Here is a 22,112-nt window from a genome sequence, read left to right on the forward strand (position 1 = left end):
TTTTGTTGATCCCAATGTCACACATTTGCCCCATTATTTATAGAATAACCCATGTCTGTTGCTGTGTGTGGGTGTGTGACAGGAGTTAGTGTGTGTTGGTTTATATTTGTGTGTGGCAGGAGTGTGTGTGGTGTACTTTTGCAGGTGGGGCCCCTGTGGGGATCTGGGAGCCCCAGTTCCATCAGTGTAGTGAGAAGCAGCTCAGCTGTAGTGGAGAGAAGTTACCCAACCGTATGAATGTGGCACAGAGATGTGGTGCTATCATTGAGTTGTGACAGGGAAAACCATTGGGACCACACAGAAGTAGTCCATAGTTTACTCTCAGTGGGTTATGAGAGAAGGACTCCCTGCCTACACACACACACACACACACACACACACACACACACACACACACACACACACACACACACACACACACACACACACACACACACACACACACACACACACACACACACACACACACACACACACACACACACACACACGCACACACACATGCAATTCTGATCAGTGCTATGATGTTTTTTATAGTCTGTTTATAGACATTGCCATTGAGAGAAATTATGGATTTACTTCAATAAACCGTCAGAGCTTTGATGATGTATTCAAGCTCACAGACTCCCTCCCAAGGGATTCATTAAAACACAATGAACATATTTAACAATAGATGACTGAAACAGAAACAGCAGAAACAGGTTACATCATTCTACAAATCCATTCAGATGCCATTAGAAACAACTGCAGAATAACTATTGTCTAAGTAGTGTGGTTATGTAAGTCAGCACACCATGGGTGGCATAGTGTATCTCATTGTTTAAAAATGCCCCTATAACCTCTGTTGCCTCTAATGTAGAAGAAGTGATCCCCAGCTGAGCTCTTTGTGTCTCCTAAATAATTACTGCGGATGGAGAGAGAAGTGCCAGTGAAATGTGATGATGTGCATTAGACACCACAGGCAGGCGGCCCCCTCTCTTGCGCTCTTGCTACCTATTCATTCTCTCTCTCTCTTTTCTCTTTCTCTTTCTTGCTACCTCTCCCTTCGCTCTCTTTCTCTCTGACTTTCTATCTCCTACTCAATTCGATTCAAGGAGCTTTATTGGCATGGGAAACGTGTTAACATTGCCAATGCAAGTGAGGTAGATAATAAACAAAGTGAAATAAACAATACAAATTAACAGTAAACATTACACATACAGAAGTTTAAAAAAATAAAGATGTTACAAATGTCATATTATATATATATACAGTGTTGTAACAATGTACAAATGGTTAAAGTACACAAGGGAAAATAAATTAGCATAAATATGGGTTGTATTTACACTGGTGTTTGTTCTTCACTGGTTGCCCTTTTCTTGTGGCAACAGGTCACAAATCTTGCTGCTGTGATGGCACACTGTGGAATTTCACCCAGTAGATATGGGAGTTTATCCAAATTGGGTTTGTTTTCAAATTTCTTTGTTGATCTGTGTAATCTGAGGGAAATACAGTGCCTTGCGAAAGTATTCGGCCCCCTTGAACTCTGACCTTTTGCCACATTTCAGGCTTCAATCATAAAGATATAAAACTGTATTTTTTTTGTGAAGAATCAACAACAAGTGGGACACAATCATGAAGTGGAACTACATTTATTGGATGTTTCAAACTTTTTTAACAAATCAAAAACTGAAAAATTGGGCGTGCAAAATTATTCAGCCCCCTTAAGTTAATACTTTGTAGCGTCACTTTTTGCTGCGATTACAGTTGTAAGTCGCTTGGGGTATGTCTCTATCAGTTTTGCACATCGAGAGACTGAAATTTTTCCCCATTCCTCCTTGCAAAACAGCTCGAGCTCAGTGAGGTTGGATGGAGAGCATTTGTGAACAGCAGTTTTCAGTTCTTTCCACAGATTCTCGATTGGATTCAGGTCTGGACTTTGACTTGGCCATTCTAACACCTGGATATGTTTATTTTTGAACCATTCCATTGTAGATTTTGCTTTATGTTTTGGATCATTGTCTTGTTGGAAGACAAATCTCCGTCCCAGTCTCAGGTCTTTTGCAGACTCCATCAGGTTTTCTTCCAGAATGGTCCTGTATTTGGCTCCATCCATCTTTCCATCAATTTTATCCATCTTCCCTGTCCCTGCTGAAGAAAAGCAGGCCCAAACCATGATGCTGCCACCACCATGTTTGACAGTGGGGATGGTATGTTCAGGGTGATGAGCTGTGTTGCTTTTACGCCAAACATAACGTTTTGCATTGTTGCTAAAAAGTTCAATTTTGGTTTCATCTGACCAGAGCACCTTCTTCCACATGTTTGGTGTGTCTCCCAGGTGGCTTGTGGCAAACTTTAAACAACACTTTTTATGGATATCTTTAAGAAATGGCTTTCTTCTTGCCACTCTTCCATAAAGGCCAGATTTGTGCAATATACGACTGATTGTTGTCCTATGGACAGAGTCTCCCACCTCAGCTGTAGATCTCTGCAGTTCATTCCGAGTGATCATGGGCCTCTTGGCTGCATCTCTGATCAGTCTTCTCCTTGTATGAGCTGAAAGTTTAGAGGGACGGCCAGGTCTTGGTAGATTTGCAGTGGTCTGATACTCCTTCCATTTCAATATTATCGCTTGCACAGTGCTCCTTGGGATGTTTAAAGCTTGGGAAATATTTTTGTATCCAAATCCGGCTTTAAACTTCTTCACAACAGTATCTCGGACCTGCCTGGTGTGTTCCTTGTTCTTCATGATTTTCTCTGCGCTTTTAACGGACCTCTGAGACTATCACAGTGCAGGTGCATTTATACGGAGACTTGATTACACACAGGTGGATTGTATTTATCATCATTAGTCATTTAGGTCAACATTGGATCATTCAGAGATCCTCACTGAACTTCTGGAGAGAGTTTGCTGCACTGAAAGTAAAGGGGCTGAATAATCTTGCATGCCCAATTTTTCAGTTTTTGAGTTGTTAAAAAAGTTTGAAATATCCAATAAATGTCGTTCTACTTCATGATTGTGTCCCACTTGTTGTTGATTCTTCACAAAGAAATACAGTTTTATATCTTTATGTTTGAAGCCTGAAATGTGGCAAAAGGTCGCAAAGTTCAAGGGGGCCGAATACTTTCGTAAGGCACTGCATGTGTCTCTAATAAGGTCATACATTGGGCAGGAGGTTAGAAAGTGCAGCTCAGTTTCCACCTAATTTTGTGGGCAGTGTGCACATAGCCTGTCTTCTCTTGAGAGCCATGTCTGCCTATGGCGGCCTTTCTCAATAGCAAGGCTATACTCACTGAGTCTGTACATAGTCAAAGCTTTCCTTAAGTTTGGATCAGTCACAGTGGTCAGGTATTCTGCTTCTCTCTTGCTCTTTTACTCTCTCTCTATCTCTCTCATTCGCTGTCTCACAGAGGCTAAGGACTCCGTTTGAGAACTTCCCCGCTCTCGGTCAGGTGCCTCTTGGTTTATGCATGTCCTGTGAAAAGTACCCCAGGAAACAACCAGACCAGGGGTAGAGGATGCTGACTAGCTGTACTACCCTCCTGATGGGGGCCTGTCTGCAGTGTGCTTCCACAACCCAGGGCATGTCCCTGCTCCATGATCAGACGCAGGCTGTTTACCATACTGTAGCTGCCTGCCTGGGACAACTGTGTGGGTTTTATACAGGCCTTTCCCACCCTCCCTTACCCCTCCCCCTCTCCCCCTCCCTTTCTCTCCCTCCTAGTGCAATCTGGAAAGGCAACAAAGCTCGCTCTCCCCACATGCTGTTGCCACGGCAACACGCCAGGGTCAGGAAAGTCTAGCGGTCTCTCCGGTTACTGTGCCTGTATGTGCAGACTAGCAGAGCCATTTCCCATTCCAATCCATTCCCTCTCCCTGTGTGTGTGTGTGTGTGTGTGTGTGTGTGTGTGTGTGTGTGTGTGTGTGTGCATCTGCATGTGTATGTTTCCCAGGTTGGAAGCTGGTTGAGTCTTCCAAGCAGAAATGATTTACAGTAGGCAATCATGGAGGTTACAGTGTGAACGCTAGAATGTTGGACGCACAAACACACACACACACAAATCAGGACCACAAGACAGAATATCAATGAGATTCCACAGTTCTGTGAGTGTAATTCTAATTGATCCCATAGCTCAACCACCAAGTGTGTTTACTAGACATGCCTATATTAATAATAACCCCGGAGGTGTGGTCTCGCATGCAAATTGAATGACTTTGCATTGCCAATCTCCTCTTTCAGATGATGAATATTGATGGGTGGCGTGTGAAGGTTCAGACCACTTAAAGAGGGAAAACACCTGGGGACGGATTCACAAAACTTCTTATGGTATAGGGGACGGTTTGGCAAAAAACAGGGAAAATGCAGCGCGGAAAATTTAAAAAATGATATAAAAATCCAACTTTCATTAAATCACACATGTAAGACACTCAATTAAAGATACACTCGTTGGGAATCCAGCCAACATGTCAGATTTTTAAAATCCCTTTCGGCGAAAGCATAAATAGCTATTATCTGATGATAGCACAATAGTAAACAAAGAGGGTAGCATATTTCAACCCTGCAGGCGCTACACAAAACGCAGAAATAAAATATAAAACATACATTACCTTTGATGAGCTTCTTTTGTTGGCACTCCAATATGTCCCATAAACATCACAATTGGTCCTTTTGTTTGATTAATTCCGTCCATATATATCCAAATGTCCATTTATTTGACAGCTTCCAAAAAACGCAACGTCACTACAAAATATTTCAAAAGTTGCCTATAAACTTTGCCCAAATATTTCAAACTACTTTTGTAATACAACTTTAGGTATTTTTAAATGTTAATAATCGATCAAATTGTAGACGGGTCTATCTGTGTTCAATACAGGAAGACAACAAACCAACGCTACTTTTCACATCTTGCGCACTCTCAACAGTGTTACCCAGTTCCTAGATGGCCTACTTCTTCATTGCACAAATGAATAACCTCAACCAGATTCCAAAGACTGGTGACATCCAGTGGAAGTGGTAGGAACTGAAAACAGGTTCCTAAGAAATATCATTTGCCAATGAGAACCCAGTAAACAGACAGAGACCAAAAAACAAAAATTCTGAACGGTTAGTCCTCAGGGTGATGCCTGCAACATAAGTTCTGTTGTACTCACAGACATGATTCAAACAGTTTTAGAAACGTCAGAGTGTTTTCTATCCAAATCTACTAATAATATGCATATCAGAGTGTTTTCTATCCAAATCTACTAATAATATGCATATCTTATATTCCTGGCATGAGTAGCAGAAAGTTGAAATTTGACATGCTATTTATCCAAAAGGGAAAATGCTGTCCCCTATACCTTAAGAAGTTAACTGCCATTTTTTCCTTAACTATAGACTTGAATAGAAAGTTAAGTAAAGTTGCTATTACTCAATAAAGTTATTGGCAATGTTCTTACTTTTCCCCCCTATGTTTCTTCCAAAGAAAAAAGTATTGTGATGAATAATAATAATGTGTCTTCTTGGAAATGTACTTAACTTTAGGACAGCTAAACCCTGGTCTTGTGACAAATGGATACTTTTGTAACCATTAACATTTTCTTGCCCCACTGCAATTTGGCTACCGAACATTTAAATATAGCAAGAAAACTAATTAAACATGCATTGTCTAGCTAGCCATTAATTAACAATATATCACAATATTCTAGAAGTGTTAAATAGCTCGCGTTAGCTTGTAAATTTTCAAAGAAGAACTTAGCTAACGTTAGCTATGTTGTTGTTAGCTATGTTGGCTATAGCTATGTTGTTGTTAGCTATGTTGTTAGCTATGTTAGCTATGTTGGCTATAATGTCGTTACACGTTAGATAGCTAAAATAGCTACTAAACTTACCGGTCGCACAGTCCCTCTATCACCATCTCTCCTATCATGGACAGCACCTTCTCGTCCAGCTGGTCCACATGAATATTCTCTCAGCTCCCTTCTTCTTAGCATCCGACTTGATGTCAGACCACTGTTTTTTACGGTGGCATCACTGTCCCTTGCCATACCCCCGATGGCAGAGGCAGACTTGGCCACTCTCTCCCATCCTCTCTTTTTGGTCTCTGCAGTGATGTAATCAAATGGCAACACTTTATTATAGTGGGACAAATCCTATCATCCCTGTCACATAGGCTTATTTATTGGTTTCAAGCACATCACTAATGACAATGCCACATAAGAATATATTTACGAAGTTCTTAGGAAATATATTTACGAAGTTCCTAAGAAAACTATGAAGTCCTAAGAACATTTTGAGGAATTGCACTTACAAGCTATCTTCTGAACTTCTAATTTTTTCCCTTAAGAAACTTCTTATGTTTTTTCTGAAGTAATGTTTTATGAATCTGGCCTCTGTGCCTAGATTCCCAAAACCTTCTTAAGAAGAAATTTCTTCTTAACTGCCAATGTTTCCTTAACTTTAGAATCAAGAAGAAAGTTAAGGAAAGTTGCTATTCCTCAAAAAGGTTATTGTAAATTTGATTTCTTATGTTTCTCCTTAAGCAAAAAGTTAAGAATAAATTAGATTCTTGAAAATAATTCTAAGATAACTAAAGTCTTGTCTTCACCTCGAGGCAGTGAGAGAAAAAGCTCATGAAAGCAATTGAACATGTTTAATTCACTCACAAACATCATCTGAAAGTTTCAGTATTGATTATTTTAAACCCAAGAAAATGTTTTAATACCGTAATCTCAGTAAGAAATATGCTAACATGATTGCCATTGCTAGCTAGAGAGCTAGCTAAAACAATTGCCTGGAAGATTTGTAAGAAGATATTTGACAAGTTCGTAAGAAAATCATTAAATATTAAGATATTGTTGAGGAATTGCACATCAGGGCCCAGATTCACAAAACACTTAAGAAAAAAAATAAGAAGTTCATAAGATGAACTATGAACTTCTTGTTTTTCTTAAGAAGCTTTTTTTCTTAAGAAGGTCCTGGTAGCAATTTTCATGTCCTTTGTTGTCAGTTTGTCTCGCTTTGTCACAGCAAAGCATTTCAAATGTGGCTGTCAGGGTAATGAATGTCATGACAAGTAGCCCGGTTTGGCTGTCTCTCTGGTCTCATGAGACATTCATTTGCTGCCTTAGAGGAGGTGAAGAGCCCCTTTCAGGGCCTGGATGTCAGTATATACGGAAGGCTTTGCTTATGCACCTTTGTAAATGTATCAGTGTTGTTGTGTTAGCGCTAATGTGATAGCCATCTGCTGTGCCCCCCGAGCCAATTATTTTACTATTCAGATGAAGTTGCTCTCTCTCTCTCTCTCTCTCTCTCTCTCTCTCTCTCTCTCTCTCTCTCTCTCTCTCTCTCTCTCTCTCTCTCTCTCTCTCTCTCTCTCTCTCTCTCTCTCTCTCTCTCTCTCTCTCTCTCTCTCTCTCTCTCTCTCTCTCTCTCTCTCACTTCACTACTCATCACAGTAGGGGTGTCTGTAATGTAGCCAGTAGAGCCATGCAGCGGAGGACAGATGTTGCTCTGTGAACTAACAGCCCTGTGCAGGGCCCTGTGTGTGGCTTCCAGCAGTGGTGTGTCTCCAACGCCAGTCTAACAGTCTTTCCCCTACCCTCTTCTGTGAATTATTCACTTCACATATCAGCCTCACAGCCTTCGTCATCGCTTCGAAGACTTTGTTTGTTTACCAATAGCTATGCCATGATGTAACTGTAGCCATAGTTATCAGTTTTCTGGCTGCAACGTTATCCCCTGGTTATTTCCAGGCCGCCCTCGCAGAAGAGGTTGCTAACCTCAAAGGTTCAATAAATAATATGGTTATACATTAGCCAGAGTTTAGTCAAGCAGACAACCAGAAGGAGAAAGTCGCCTGGTCATGATGTAACAGTAGCCAGAGCCATATATTTTATATTTTGATCTAAATGTATGGTACTGACAGTAGCTATCAGACTGTGATTAAGCCAAACAAGGGAACATTTTTACCAGATTGTACAATATGCACTAGACTCTACTATATATTACTGTTGTATTTACTGTATAGTCAAGAACATTTTGCTATCATCATAAGCTCATTAAAGACAAACCCTTAATATGATTAGGGACTTCTGGAAGGTATTGTGCTTCTGTTGATTGGATTAAACATGTCTTGACAGTCTACGACTGACTGTTTTTGTACATAGTCTTTCTGCTTTGAATAATCCAACATGGCTACTGTGCACTTGGCTGTTCCCCAACATCAACCCCCACATCATATTTATCCTGACACTAATATCCTGCTTTTCTCCTCTTTTTCTCTCTCTCTTTTCTCCTATCTATTTATTTTCTCCTCTCTCGCTTTTTTCTCCTCTTCTAGAAGAAGAACGGGGCCCTGAAGTCTCAGGAGGATAAGAAGAAGGAGAAGGCGAGGTGGAGAGAGGAGAAGAAGAAGGAGAAGGAGAGGTGGAGAGAGGAGAAACAGCAGCAGGAGACTGTGGTGAAGAGACAGAAGGAGGAGGAGGAGGAGAACGTCATGCCCCTGTCCCTAGACCCCCTGGAGAACGGCTTCATCAACCATGCCCAGAGAGAGCAGGAGAGGATGAATGACAGGCTGCTGAAGAAAACCTACTCCAAGAAGAACAAACAGGTCTGTTTTATTTCACCTTTATTTATTCAGGAAGTCCCATTGAGGTCAGAAGGCATCTTTTACAAGGGAGACCTGAGTGTTGTGTGCTGTTGGTCTATTGCGGTTGATTCATCCGTTGATTTGATCATTTGAATGCATATTCCGCAGGCTTATTATTCTATTGTGGCCCTGTTAGTGTTGTTTCTCTTTCTCTATGTACCGGGGCAGCGCTGTGCAATGATTCACTCTCTGTGTTGGAAGTTCCTCCCTGCCCAGACTGACTGATGCCAGTACTGATGGCACAAGGGCAGCTTGTACTGCAAGGCCATTTGAGTCAGAGTTTGGCACAGGGAGTTATATTCCTACCACGTCTATGTATTAACAGTTGCTGGTCTCTCTCACAATGCCTCTCCACCATGTGACCTACTTGTGTGAATGTACTGACATGTATGTCTAACTGATAGACACACACACACACACACACACACACACACACACACACACACACACACACACACACACACACACACACACACACACACACACACACACACACACACACACACACACACACACACACACACACACACACACACACACACACACACACACACACACACACACACACACACACACACACACACACACACACACACACACACACACACACACACACACACACACACACACTACATGTTCATGTTTTTAAATGTATGTAAATTGTAAAGTCTTGTCTGTTATATGTCAGACTCCAGTAAGACTGGATGTTGCCATTGGCGTCGGCTAATGGGGATCCTAATAAATCCCCATCTTCCTCTGTCCTTACCTACCTACCTCCCCCTCCATCCCCACACCTACCTACCTATCTCCCCCTCCCTACCTATCTCCCTCCCTCCCCACACCTACCTACCTACCTATCTCCCCCTCCCTCCCTAACTCCCTCCCTCCCCTCCTCCCCCTCTCTTCTTTCTCCTCCAGTTGTGCTATCTGCATTGACCTGCTTAAACTCATCACATATGTGTCGGTTACCGTTTATTATCTATCTACTCGAGTCACTTTACCCCTACCTATATGTACAGTTGAAGTCGGAAGTTTACATACACTTAGGTTGGAGTCATTAAAACTTGTTTTTCAACCACTCCACACATTTCTTGTTAACAAACTATAGTTTTGGCAAGTCGGTTAGGACGTCTAAATATGCATGACATAAGTAATTTTTCCAACAATTGTTTACAGACAGATAATTTCACTTATAATTCACTGTATCACAATTCCAGTGGGTCAGAAGTTTACATACACTAAATTGACTGTGCCTTTGAACAGCTTGGGAAATTCCAGAAAATTATGTCATGGCTTTAGAAGCTTCTGATAGGCTAATTGATATAATTTGAGTCCATCGGAGGTGTACCTGTGGATGTATTTCAAGGCTGACCTTCAAACTCAGTGCCTCTTTGCTTGGCATCATGGGAAAATCAAAACAGAACAGCAAAGGCATCAGAAAATAAATTGCAGACCACGTTCATCTATACAAACAATAGTATGCAAGTATAAACACGCAGCCGCCATACCGCTCAGGAAGGAGACGCGTTCTGTCTCCTAGAGATGAACGTACTTTGGTGCGAAAAGTGCAAATCAATTCCAGAACAACAGCAAAGGACCTTGTGAAGATGCTGGAGGAAACAGGTACAAAAATATCTATATCCACAGTAAAACAAATCCTATATCGACATATCCTGAAAGGCCGCTCAGCAAGGAAAAAGCCACTGCTCCAAAACCGCCATAAAAAAGCCAGACTACGGTTTGCAACTGCACATGGGGAAAAATATAATACTTTTTGGAGAAATGTCCTTTGGTCTGATGAAAGAAAAATAGAACTGTTTGGTCATAATGACCATCGTTATATTTGGAGTAAAAAGGGGGAGGCTTGCAAGCCGAAGAACACCATCCCAACCGTGAAGTACGGGAGTGGCAGCATCATGTTGTGGGGGTGCTTTGCTGCAGGAGGGACTGGTGCACTTCACAAAATAGATGGCGTCATGAGAAGGAAAATTATGTGGAAATAATGAAGCAACATCCCAAGACATCAGTCAGGAAGTTAAAGCTTGGTCGCAAATGGGTCTTCCAAATGGACAATGACCGCAAGCATACTTCCAAAGTTGTGGCAAAATGACTTAAGGACAACAAAGTCAAGGTATTGGAGTGGCCATCGGAAAGCACTGACCTCATCCGATAGAAAATGTGTGGGCAGAACTGAAAAAGCTTGTCCGAGCAAAGAAACAAACCTGACTCAGTTACACCAGCTCTTCCAGGAGGAATGGGCCAGAATTCACCCAACTTATTGTGGGAAGCCTGTGGAAGGCTACCCGAAATGTTTGACCCAAGTTAAACAATTTCAAGGCAACGCTACCAAATACTAATTGAGTGTATGTAAACTTCTAACACACTGGGAATGTGATGAAAGAAATAAAAGCTGAAATAAATAATTCTCTCTACTATTATTCTGACATTTCCCATTCTTAAAATAAAGAGGTGATCCTAACTGGCCTGAGACAGAGAATTTTTACTAGGATTAAATGTCAGGAAAAACGAAGTTAAAATGTATTTGGCTAAGATGTATGTAAACTTACGAGTTCAACTGTACATACTGAATCTACCTCAATTACCTCTTACCTCTGCACATCCACTCAGTACTGGTACCCCAAGGATGTAGTCAAGTTGTTGTTTCCCATTGTGTATTTATTCTTTGTGTTATTATTATTCTATTATTTAAGGATTTTGTCTCTGCGTAAGCATTTTAATGTTAGTTTACACCTGTTGTTTTACGAAGCATGTGACAGATACAATTTGATTTGATTTGGTTATCAGGCTCTCCCAAGCACCTGTGGAATCCAGTGCTTATAAAACAAGGTGACCCAGATGGGAATGGGGTTTGATGAGAGCCTTTGTGTTTTATCTCCACCTGAATATGTCCTCGGCACCAGTGTAAACTGACAATATTATAGGCCATGTGGCTGTTTGTTATCCTCCTCTCTCCCCACTGGTAACTTAGTTCTTTCCTCCCTGATAACACGCACACACACTCATACGCAGGCGCTCACACATGGACACACACACGTGCGCAAACACATGCGCGTGCAGCTGCGAACACGCATACATACACACACGCACTTCTTTCATACTGTGGTAATTGTAGTGGAGAAGGAAGCCTCAACAAAGCAGCCATCTGGATATAAAGGTTTTTATTTACGTGTGCGTGTGTGTCGTTTTCCGTAGCTGCTTTGATATGAAGGTGAGAGGGTCATTATAAAAGCCTTCAAAGTCCCTCTGATAATGCTGCTTATTAAAGGAACTTGAATAGAGAGCTTTCTGCTTGATGTAGAAGGGTCAAATACAGTCAACAGATTTTTCACAGTAACACCGTGGGGTCAAAAGAGGAACATTTTTCCAAATGGCACCCTTTGCCCTTTATAGTACACTACTTTTGACCAGGGTCGGATTCACACGACTTTCTTAAGAAAGTATGTCTTCTTAACTGCCATGTTTCCCTTAACGATAGACTTAAGAAGAAAGTTAAGAAAATTGCTATTCCTCAAAAAGGTTCTTGGAAATTATCTTCAGATTGCGTACCTTCTCCGCTATGCAACCTGGTTTCCGAGCCGGGCACGGGTGCACCTCAGCCACACTCAAGGTACTAAACGACATCATAACCGCCATCGATAAAAGACAGTACTGTGCAGCCGTCTTCATCGACCTTGCCAAGGCTTTCGACTCTGTCAATCACCATATTCTTATCGGCAGACTCAGTAGCCTCGGTTTTTCGGATGACTGACTTGCCTGGTTCAAAATTACTTTGCAGACAGAGTTCAGTGTGTCAAATCGGAGGGCATGCTGTCCGATCCTCTGGCAGTCTCTATGGGGGTGCCACAGGGTTCAATTCTCGGGCCGACTCTTTTCTCTGTATATATCAATGATGTTGCTCCACCTCTACGCAGACAACACCATTCTATATACTTTCGGCCCGTCATTGGACACTGTGCTATCTAACCTCCAAACGAGCTTCAATGCCATACAACACTCCTTCCGTGGCCTCCAACTGCTCTTAAACGCTAGTAAAACCAAATGCATGCTTTTCAACCGATCGCTGCCTGAACCCGCATGCCCGACTAGCATCACCACACTGGATGGTTCCGACCTTGAATATGTGGACACCTATAAGTACCTAGGTGTCTGGCTAGACTGGAAACTCTCCTTCCAGACCCATATCAAACATCTCCAATCGAAAATCAAATCAAGAGTCGGCTTTCTATTCCACAACAAAGCCTCCTTCACTCACGCTGCCAAGCTTACCCTAGTAAAACTGACTATCCTACCGATCCTCGACTTCGGCGATGTCATCTACAAAATTGCTTCCAACGCTCTACTCAGCAAACTGGAAGCAGTTTATCACAGTGCCATCCGTTTTGTCACTAGAGCACCTTATACTACCCACCACTGCGACTTGTATGCTCTAGTCGGCTGGCCCTCGCTACATATTCGTCGCCAGACCCACTGGCTCCAGGTCATCTACAAGGCCATGCTAGGTAAAGCTCCGCCTTATCTCAGTTCACTGGTCACGATGGCAACACGCATCCGTAGCACGCGCTCCAGCAGGTGTATCTCACTGATCATCCCTAAAGGCAACACCTCATTCGGCCGCCTTTCGTTCCAGTACTCTGCTGCCTGTGACTGGAACGAATTGCAAAAATCGCTGAAGTTGGAGACTTTTATCTCCCTCACCAACTTCAAACATAAAATATCAGAGCAGCTAACAGCTCGCTGCAGCTGTACATAATCTATTGGTAAATAGCCCACCCATTTTCACCTACCTCATCCCCACAGTTTTTATTTATTTACTTTTCTGCTCTTTTGCACACCAATATCTCTACCTGTACATGATCATCTGATCATTTATCACTCCAGTGTTAATCTGCAATATTGTAATTATTCGCCTACCTCCTCATGCCTTTTGCACACATTGTATATAGACTCCCCTTTTTTCTACTGTGTTATTGACTTGTTAATTGTGTAACTCTGTTACTCCATGTGTAACTCTGTGTTGTCTGGTCACATTGCTATGCTTTATCTTGGCCAGGTCGCAGTTGCAAATGAGAACTTGTTCTCAACTAGCCTACCTGGTTAAATAAAGGTGAAAAAAAAATAATAATAATAATAATTAGTTCTTATGTTTCTCCTTAAAGTTAAGAAGAAATTAGAATCTTCAAAATAAACTTCTTAGAAATGTTCTTAAATTCCGAGATTGTTAAACCCTCAGGGTTTAGAGAAAGAGCTCATGAAAGAAAAAGCTCATGAAAGCAATTGAACATGTTTAATTCACTAATTCACTCTGAAAGTTTCAGTGTTTATTTTAAACCCAATAACATGTTTTAGAACAGCAATTGCAGTTGGAAATTTGCTTACATGTTAGCTAAATCGGTTGCCTAGCAACAAACACATCTTAATCTTAAGAAGAAACGTAAGAAGATATTTGAGGAGTTCGTAAGAAAATCATTAAATCTTAAGAAATTGTTGAGGAATTGCACTTACGAAATATCGTATGAACTGGGCCTAGGGCTCAGCAATTTGGGATGTGTGCTTAGAGTAAGGCTCTAACTATCATGTCTGTATGTAAGATATTAACTGGGTTTGATGTCAGCGTTTGGCCCTTGTGAATTTGGAGGAGCTCCGTGTGCTTTTTATTTCCCCCTCACTGAACCAGCCGAATATTAGAAGGTGTGTACTTAGCGAAGACTGTTACTCGACTGCATCAATTACTATAGGACCTTGTGTCCTTTCTCCTCTATCCTCCAGTTTTGCCTGACTCGCTCTCACGTCAGTCAGTGAAGAGATGTCCCGTCTGTCCCCACTGTGTTGTTTTGTAGCTCCCTCTAACTAAAGTGAGACAACATCACAGTTGTTTGATAAAATCCTTGACACGACATCGACGTCTTGCTCCCAGACAAATTAAACAACTTCTTTGCTTGTTTTGAGGACAATACAGTGCCACTGACACGGCCCTCTACTAAAGACTGTGGGCTCTCCTTCTCCGTGGCCAACGTGATTAAAACATTTAAACATGTTAACCCTCGCAAGGCTGCCGGACCAGACGGCATCCCTAGCTGCATCCTCAGAGCATGCGCAGACCAGGTGGCTGGTGTGTTTTGGACATATTCAATCAATCCCTATCCCAGTCTGTTGTCCCCACATGCTTCAAGATGGCTACCATTGTTCCTGTTCCCAAGAAAGCTAAGGTAACTGAACTAAATGACTATCGCCCTGTTGCACTCACTTCTGTCATCATGAAGTGCTTTGAGAGACTAGTTAAGGAGCATATCACCTCCACCCTACCTGATACCCAAGACCCACTCTAATTTACTTACCGCCCCAATAGGTCCACTGACGATGCAATCGCCATCACACTGCCCTATCCCATCTGAACAAGAGGAATACCTATGTAAGAATGCTGTTCATTGACTACAGCGCAGCATTTAATACAATAGTACCCTCCAAACTCGTCATTAAGCTCGAGACACTGGGTCTCAACCCCGCCCTGTGCAACTGGGTCCTGGACTTTCTGATGGGCCGCCCCCAGGTGGTGAAGGTAAGAAGCATCTCCACCCCGCTGATCCTCAACACTGGGGACCCACAAGGGTGTGTTCTCAGCCCTCTCCTGTACTCCCTGTTCACCCATGACTGCGTGGCCATGCACGCTTCCAACTCAATCAAGTTTGCAGACGACACTAGTGGTAAGCTTGATTACCAACAATGACGAGACGGCCTACAGGGAGGAGGTGAGGGCCCTCGGAGTGTGGTGTCAGGAAAATAACCTCTCACTCAACGTCAACAAAACAAAGGAGATGATCGTGGACGTCAGGAAACAGCAGAGGGAGCACCTCCCATCCACATCAACGGGACAGCAGTGGAGAAAGTGGAAAGTTTTAAGTTCCTCGGCGTACACAACATTGACCAACTGAAATGGTCCACCCACACAGATAGTATGGTGAAGAAGGCGCAGAAGTGCCTCTTCAACATCAGGAGGCTGAAGAAATTTGGCTTGTCACCTAAAACACACAAACTTTTACAGATACACATTCGAGAACATCCTGCCGTGCTGTATCCCCGCCTGGTACGGCAGTTGCACCGCCCTCAACCGCAAGCCTCTCCAGAGGGTAATGAGTTCTGCACAATGCATCACCGGGGGCAAACTACCTGCCCTCCATGACATCTACAGCACCCGATGTCACAGGAAGGCCAAAAAGATCATCAAAGACAACAACCACCCGAGCCTCTGGCTGTTCACCCCGCTATCATCCAGAAGGCGAGGTCAGAACAGGTGCATCAAAGCAGAGACCAAGAGACTAAAAAACAGCTTCTATCTCAAGGCCATCAGACTGTTAAAAAGATGTGTTTTTAATTCTGGTTCACACATAAACTTGTTAGCTAACTAGCAAGTTCAAAGACATTCAAAGTTCCTCCATAGAAGCAGCTCCTCTGTAGGTATAGTTCTGTGGGGCTAATATCAGATAATGCATGTCATCACAACATGCCCAGCGTTTCAAGCCACTCTCTCCCCACCCAATAAATTTCAGTTGCATCTTGCGCACTACACTTGTCTTTCCATTACGAATGTAAACAACTCACTGAGACATCGCTTGCCCGCTACATAGCAAGTTGCTCTATCCGCACTGCATGATTGGTGAAGTAATTTAACGTAAAAATGGGGTTTAAAAAGGAACAGAAAGGAACCGGTATAAACCGGTACTTTTTGGGGGTTCGTACCGGTTAAGAACTTTATTTTGTTGGTTGGAACAGTGGAATGGAAAAAAGTAATGGTTCTGTTCAGAACCAAACGATTGGACAATTATTTTGGTTTCAACCCCTGTTCTGAACCAACCTATTAGTGCCACTATAACCCCTTTGGACGTCAGGACTGATCCAGAGCCACACTATCAGTCTATGAACCTGTGTGTGTATCAGGCTGTTTCATGTTTCAGTTGAAGTCGGAAGTTTACATACACATCAGCCAAATACATTTAAACTCAGTTTTTCACAATTCCTGATCTGTAATCCTAGTAAAAATTCCCTGTCCTAGGTCAGTTGGGATCACCACTTAATTTTAAGAATGTGAAATGTCAGAATAATTGTAGAGAGAATTATTTATTTCAGCTTTTATTTCTTTCATCACATTCCCAGTTGGTCAGAAGTTTACATACACTCAATCAGAATTTGGTAGCATTGCCTTTAAATTGTTTAACTTGGGTCAAACATTTCGGGTAGCCTTCCACAAGCTTCCCACAATAAGTTGGGTGAATTTTGGCCCATTCCTTCTGACAGAGCTGGTGTAACTGAGTCAGGATTGTAGGCCTCCTTGCTCGCACACACTTTTTCTGTTTTTTCCACAAATTTTCTATAGGATTGAGGTCAGGGCTTTGTGACAACTTTGTTGTCCTTAAGCCATATTGCCACAACATTGGAAGTATGCTTGTGGTCATGGTCCATTTGGAAGACCCATTTGCCATCAAGCTTTAACTTCCTGACTGATGTCTTGAGATGTTGCTTCAATATATCCACATCATTTTCCATCCTCATGACGCCATCTATTTTGTGAAGTGTACCAGTTCCTTCTGTAGCAAAGCACCCCCACAACATGATGCTGCCACCCCCATGCTTCATGGTTGGGATGGTGTTCTTCGGCTTGCAAGCCTCCCCGTTTTTCCTCCAAACATAACAATGGTCATTATGGCCAAACAGTTTTATTTTTCTTTCATCAGACCAGAGGACATTTCTCCAAAAAGTATGATCTTTGTCCCCAAGTGCAGTTGCACACCGTAGTCTGGCTTTTTTATGGTGGTTTTGGAGCAGTGGCTTCTTCCTTGCTGAGTGGCCTTTCAGGTTATGTCGATATAGGACTCGTTTTACAGTGGATATAAATACTTTTGTACCGGTTTCCTCCAGCATCTTCACAAGGACCTTTGCTGTTGTTCTGGGATTGATTTGCACTTTCCACACCAAAGTACATTCATCTCTAGGAGACAGAACGTGTCTCCTTCCTGACCGGTATGGCGGCTTTGTGGTCCCATGGTATTTATACTATTGTTTGTACAGATGAACGTGGTACCTTCAGGCATTTGGAAATTGCTCCCAAGGATGAACCAGACTTGTGGAGGTCAACAATTTGTTTTCTGAGTTCTTGGCTGATTTCTTTTGATTTTCCCATGATGTCAAGCAAAGAGGCACTGAGTTTGAAGGTAGGCCTTGAAATCCATCCACAGGTACACCTCCAATGGACTCAAATGTTGTCAATTAGCCTATCAGTAGCTTCTAAAGCCATGACATCATTTTACAAGATATTTAACGGCACAGTGAACTTAATATATGTGTCACGACTTCCGCCACAGTTGGCTCCCCTGCCCGTTCGTGCGGTGCTCGGCGGTCTTGGTCGCCGGCCTGCTAGCCGCCACCGATCCCGTTTGTTTTGTCTTATTAGTTTCACCTGTATCCTGTTGTATGTGCTTAATGAGCTTCCTTATTTAAAGTACGTGTACCCGCCCTTGTTTTGTGCGGGATTGTCTTTGTGTTACGTGTGTGCGTTTAGGTAAAGGTGTATAATATTTACTGGACTTGGTACCTGTGTTTTGGGTAGTCATTTACTGTCCGCGCCCTGTGTTGTTGGGCTTGTCATTTTTTGTGCCATATTAAAAGAGCACTTTTTCCCAGTGGAACTCTCTGCGCCTGATTCCTTCCTCACCCACCTAGTCCCGCGTGACAATATGTAAACTTCTGACCCACTGGAATTGTGATACAGTGAATTATAATCAAAATAATCTGTCTGTAAACAATTGTTGGAAAAATTACACAAAGTAGATGTCCTAACCGACTTTCCAAAACTGTGCTTTGTTAACAAGAAATTTGTGGAGTGGTTGAAAAACGAGTTTTAATGACTCCAACCTAAGTGTATGTAAACGTCCGACTTCAACTGTATACCCTGTACGTCAGGTAACCTAGTGGTTAGAGCGTTGGACTAGTAACCGAAAGGTTGCAAGATCGAAACCCCGCGCTGACAAGGTCTGTCGTTCTGCCCCTGAACAGGGCAGTTAACCCACTGTTCCTAGGCCGTCATTGAAAATAAGAATTTGTTCTTAACTGACTTGCCTAGTTAAATAAAGGTCAAATCAAATCAAATCAATAAACACCCCTGTCTGTCTGTCTGTGTGAGGAGAGCAGGATTGGGTTCACGTTGCGTAGCCTATCTCTGTACGTTCTGAAGCACTCAGCTGGGAGGGGGATCAGATTATGCTGGGCGAACTGTTCAGTGGAGCATAGTTAACGGATGTGTTCACTGTCACTCTGCTGCTACTGAGTAGGCAGGTAACTGTTGTGTTCACTGTCACTCTGCTGCTACTGAGTAGGCAGGTAACTGTTGTGTTCACTGTCACTCTGCTGCTACTGAGTAGGCAGGTAACTGTTGTGTTCACTGTCACTCTGCTGCTACTGAGTAGGCAGGTAACTGTTGTGTTCACTGTCACTCTGCTGCTACTGAGTAGGCAGGTAACTGTTGTGTTCACTGTCACTCTGCTGCTACTGAGTAGGCAGGTAACTGTTGTGTTCACTGTCACTCTGCTGCTACTGAGTAGGCAGGTAACTGTTGTGTTCACTGTCACTCTGCTGCTACTGAGTAGGCAGATAACTGTTGTGTTCACTGTCACTCTGCTGCTACTGAGTAGGCAGGTAACTGTTGTGTTCACTGTCACTCTGCTGCTACTGAGTAGGCGGTGTAATGGCGGCGGCTGGAGGCTGTAAAGCCTGATAGGGGGGGAAAACTGTACAGGCTGGTATTTTGTCAAGTAATAAAGACCAAGGCCCAGGTTATCTGCTCTGTGTTTAACGTCTTCATCCTCCTCTTCCTCCAGCTCCTCCCCCCTCTGCCTTCTCTTCCTCCCCCTCCTCCTCCTCCTCCTCAGCAGCAGAGCACACAGTCTCTCTTTAAATGGCCCTCATGACCACCCCACCAGTGTGTCAGCCATCAGTGTGTCAGCCATCAGTGTGTCAGCCATCAGTGTGTCAGCCATCAAGATGTCAGCCATCAGTGTGTCAGCCATCAGTGTGTCAGCCATCAGTGTGTCAGCCATCAGTGTGTCAGCCATCAAGATGTCAGCCATCAGTGTGTCAGCCATCAGTGTGTCAGCCATCAGTGTGTCAGCCATCAGTGTGTCAGCCATCAGTGTAGTGCACTCCTCGACTAGCCTCTGGGTCTGTAATGTAGCCATTTAGAGCTCTTTGTGATTGTGTGTTATGTAATTGGTTGATGGCTGTACATGGTGCTGTGTTAAGAGGGCCTTGGCCCCAGTGATTCAGGTTAACAATGGGACTCAAACAGGGGCATTATTAACAGAGCTGGGAATGAAAGGCTGCATGGAGCTGGAGCTAGGGTTATGTTCAATGTTCAAAAACGGAATAAACGTTTTTGAAGTGAGTTGAAAGGGGAGGTACTGGTACTGCCTGAACTCGTTTTCCATTGCAACACGTTTTGCCCTAATGAACACATTCCAGGTGAGGTGTCAGTACTGAACTCTGCAGGGTAGTCTAGACACACTGAGGAAGAGTAAAGAAACAGTCAGAGAGCGATGAGCAGAGGAGGGCGAGTGCTAATAGAAGTTGACAGACCAATTAGAGGGCTGCTTGTAACACGTACATTTGCATGATGCTGGGGCTAATTGTCTTTTGCAGCTGCATCAAAGAGAAGAGAAGCGAGAAGAGTGCTTAGCTGGCAGGGGTACTCTGCTCTCACGGCCTCCCTCTGTGTTGTCAGAGGAATTGAAGTAGAATAGAAACTGTTAGCTCAGCATAAAGAAACAAGCAATATTTAATAATGGCACTATGTTATATTATCTATTATTCTGTATTTATGTAGCACATACAAGACTGTGCAGATACTTTTATAAGAGGATGTCATTTAACTATTAAAGTCTATTATGGTCTAAACATAATCTAGCAAAAAGTCATATGAGGAACAGGCTAGACTTTGTAGACATTTTCTAACTGAAATTTCTACTTAAAATCTTACTTTAGCTACTAAATGATGTTTATTTTCTACTCTGAGAGGCTTTCCGACCACACTCCGGAGTTTGTTTAAGGACGACAGCCTCCCCAGCACGCTCTAGTGTGGCCCGCCTTGTTTACTTTTGGACGACAGCCTCCCCAGCACGCTCTAGTGTGGCCCGCCGTGTTTATTTTTGGACGACAGCCTCCCCAGCACGCTCTAGTGTGGCCCGCCGTGTTTACTTTTGGACGACAGCCTCCCCAGCACGCTCTAGTGTGGCCCGCCGTGTTTACTTTTGGACGACAGCCTCCGCAGCACGCTCTAGTGTGGCCCGCCGTGTTTACTTTTGGACGACAGCCTCCCCAGCACGCTCTAGTGTGGCCAGCCGTGTTTACTTTTGGACGACAGCCTCCCCAGCACGCTCTAGTGTGGCCAGCCGTGTTTACTTTTGGACGACAGCCTCCCCAGCACGCTCTAGTGTGGCCCGCCGTGTTTACTTTTGGACGACAGCCTCCCCAGCACGCTCTAGTGTGGCCCGCCGTGTTTACTTTTGGACGACAGCCTCCCCAGCACGCTCTAGTGTGGCCCGCCGTGTTTACTTTTGGACGACAGCCTCCGCAGCACGCTCTAGTGTGGCCCGCCGTGTTTACTTTTGGACGACAGCCTCCCCAGCACGCTCTAGTGTGGCCAGCCGTGTTTACTTTTGGACGACAGCCTCCCCAGCGCTCTACGCTCTAGTGTGGCCAGCCGTGTTTACTTTTGGACGACAGCCTCCCCAGCACGCTCTAGTGTGGCCCGCCGTGTTTACTTTTGGACGACAGCCTCCCCAGCACGCTCTAGTGTGGCCCGCCGTGTTTACTTTTGGACGACAGCCTCCCCAGCACGCTCTAGTGTGGCCCGCCGTGTTTACTTTTGGACGACAGCCTCCCCAGCACGCTCTAGTGTGGCCCGCCGTGTTTACTTTTGGACGACAGCCTCCCCAGCACGCTCTAGTGTGGCCAGCCGTGTTTACTTTTGGACGACAGCCTCCCCAGCACGCTCTAGTGTGGCCAGCCGTGTTTACTTTTGGACGACAGCCTCCCCAGCACGCTCTAGTGTGGCCCGCCGTGTTTACTTTTGGACGACAGCCTCCCCAGCACGCTCTAATGTGGCCCGCCGTGTTTACTTTTGGACGACAGCCTCCCCAGCACGCTCTAGTGTGGCCCGTCGTGTTTACTTTTGGACGACAGCCTCCCCAGCACGCAGCACGCTCTAGTGTGGCCCCCCAGCACGCTCTAGTGTGGCCCGTCGTTTACTTTTGGACGACAGCCTCCCCAGCACGCTCTAGTGTGGCCCGTCGTGTTTACTTTTGGACGACAGCCTCCCCAGCACGCTCTAGTGTGGCCCGTCGTGTTTACTTTTGGACGACAGCCTCCCCAGCACGCTCTAGTGTGGCCCGTCGTGTTTACTTTTGACGACAGCCTCCCCAGCACGCTCTAATGTGGCC

General features: G+C 43.9%; 1 protein-coding gene across 1 annotated transcript in view; it reads left to right on the plus strand.

Moving 5' to 3' along the window:
- The window catches only part of fbrsl1 (fibrosin-like 1), a 503,490-nt gene that overhangs the window by 117,149 nt on the left and 364,229 nt on the right, over positions 1 to 22,112 (plus strand). The window contains 1 exon segment of the mRNA XM_046351071.1: positions 8,302 to 8,571. Within this exon segment, the coding sequence (XP_046207027.1) occupies positions 8,302 to 8,571 (270 nt within the window).

The sequence above is a fragment of the Oncorhynchus gorbuscha genome, linkage group LG05 (assembly GCF_021184085.1).
Source record: "Oncorhynchus gorbuscha isolate QuinsamMale2020 ecotype Even-year linkage group LG05, OgorEven_v1.0, whole genome shotgun sequence".
Classification (NCBI taxonomy): domain Eukaryota; kingdom Metazoa; phylum Chordata; class Actinopteri; order Salmoniformes; family Salmonidae; genus Oncorhynchus; species Oncorhynchus gorbuscha.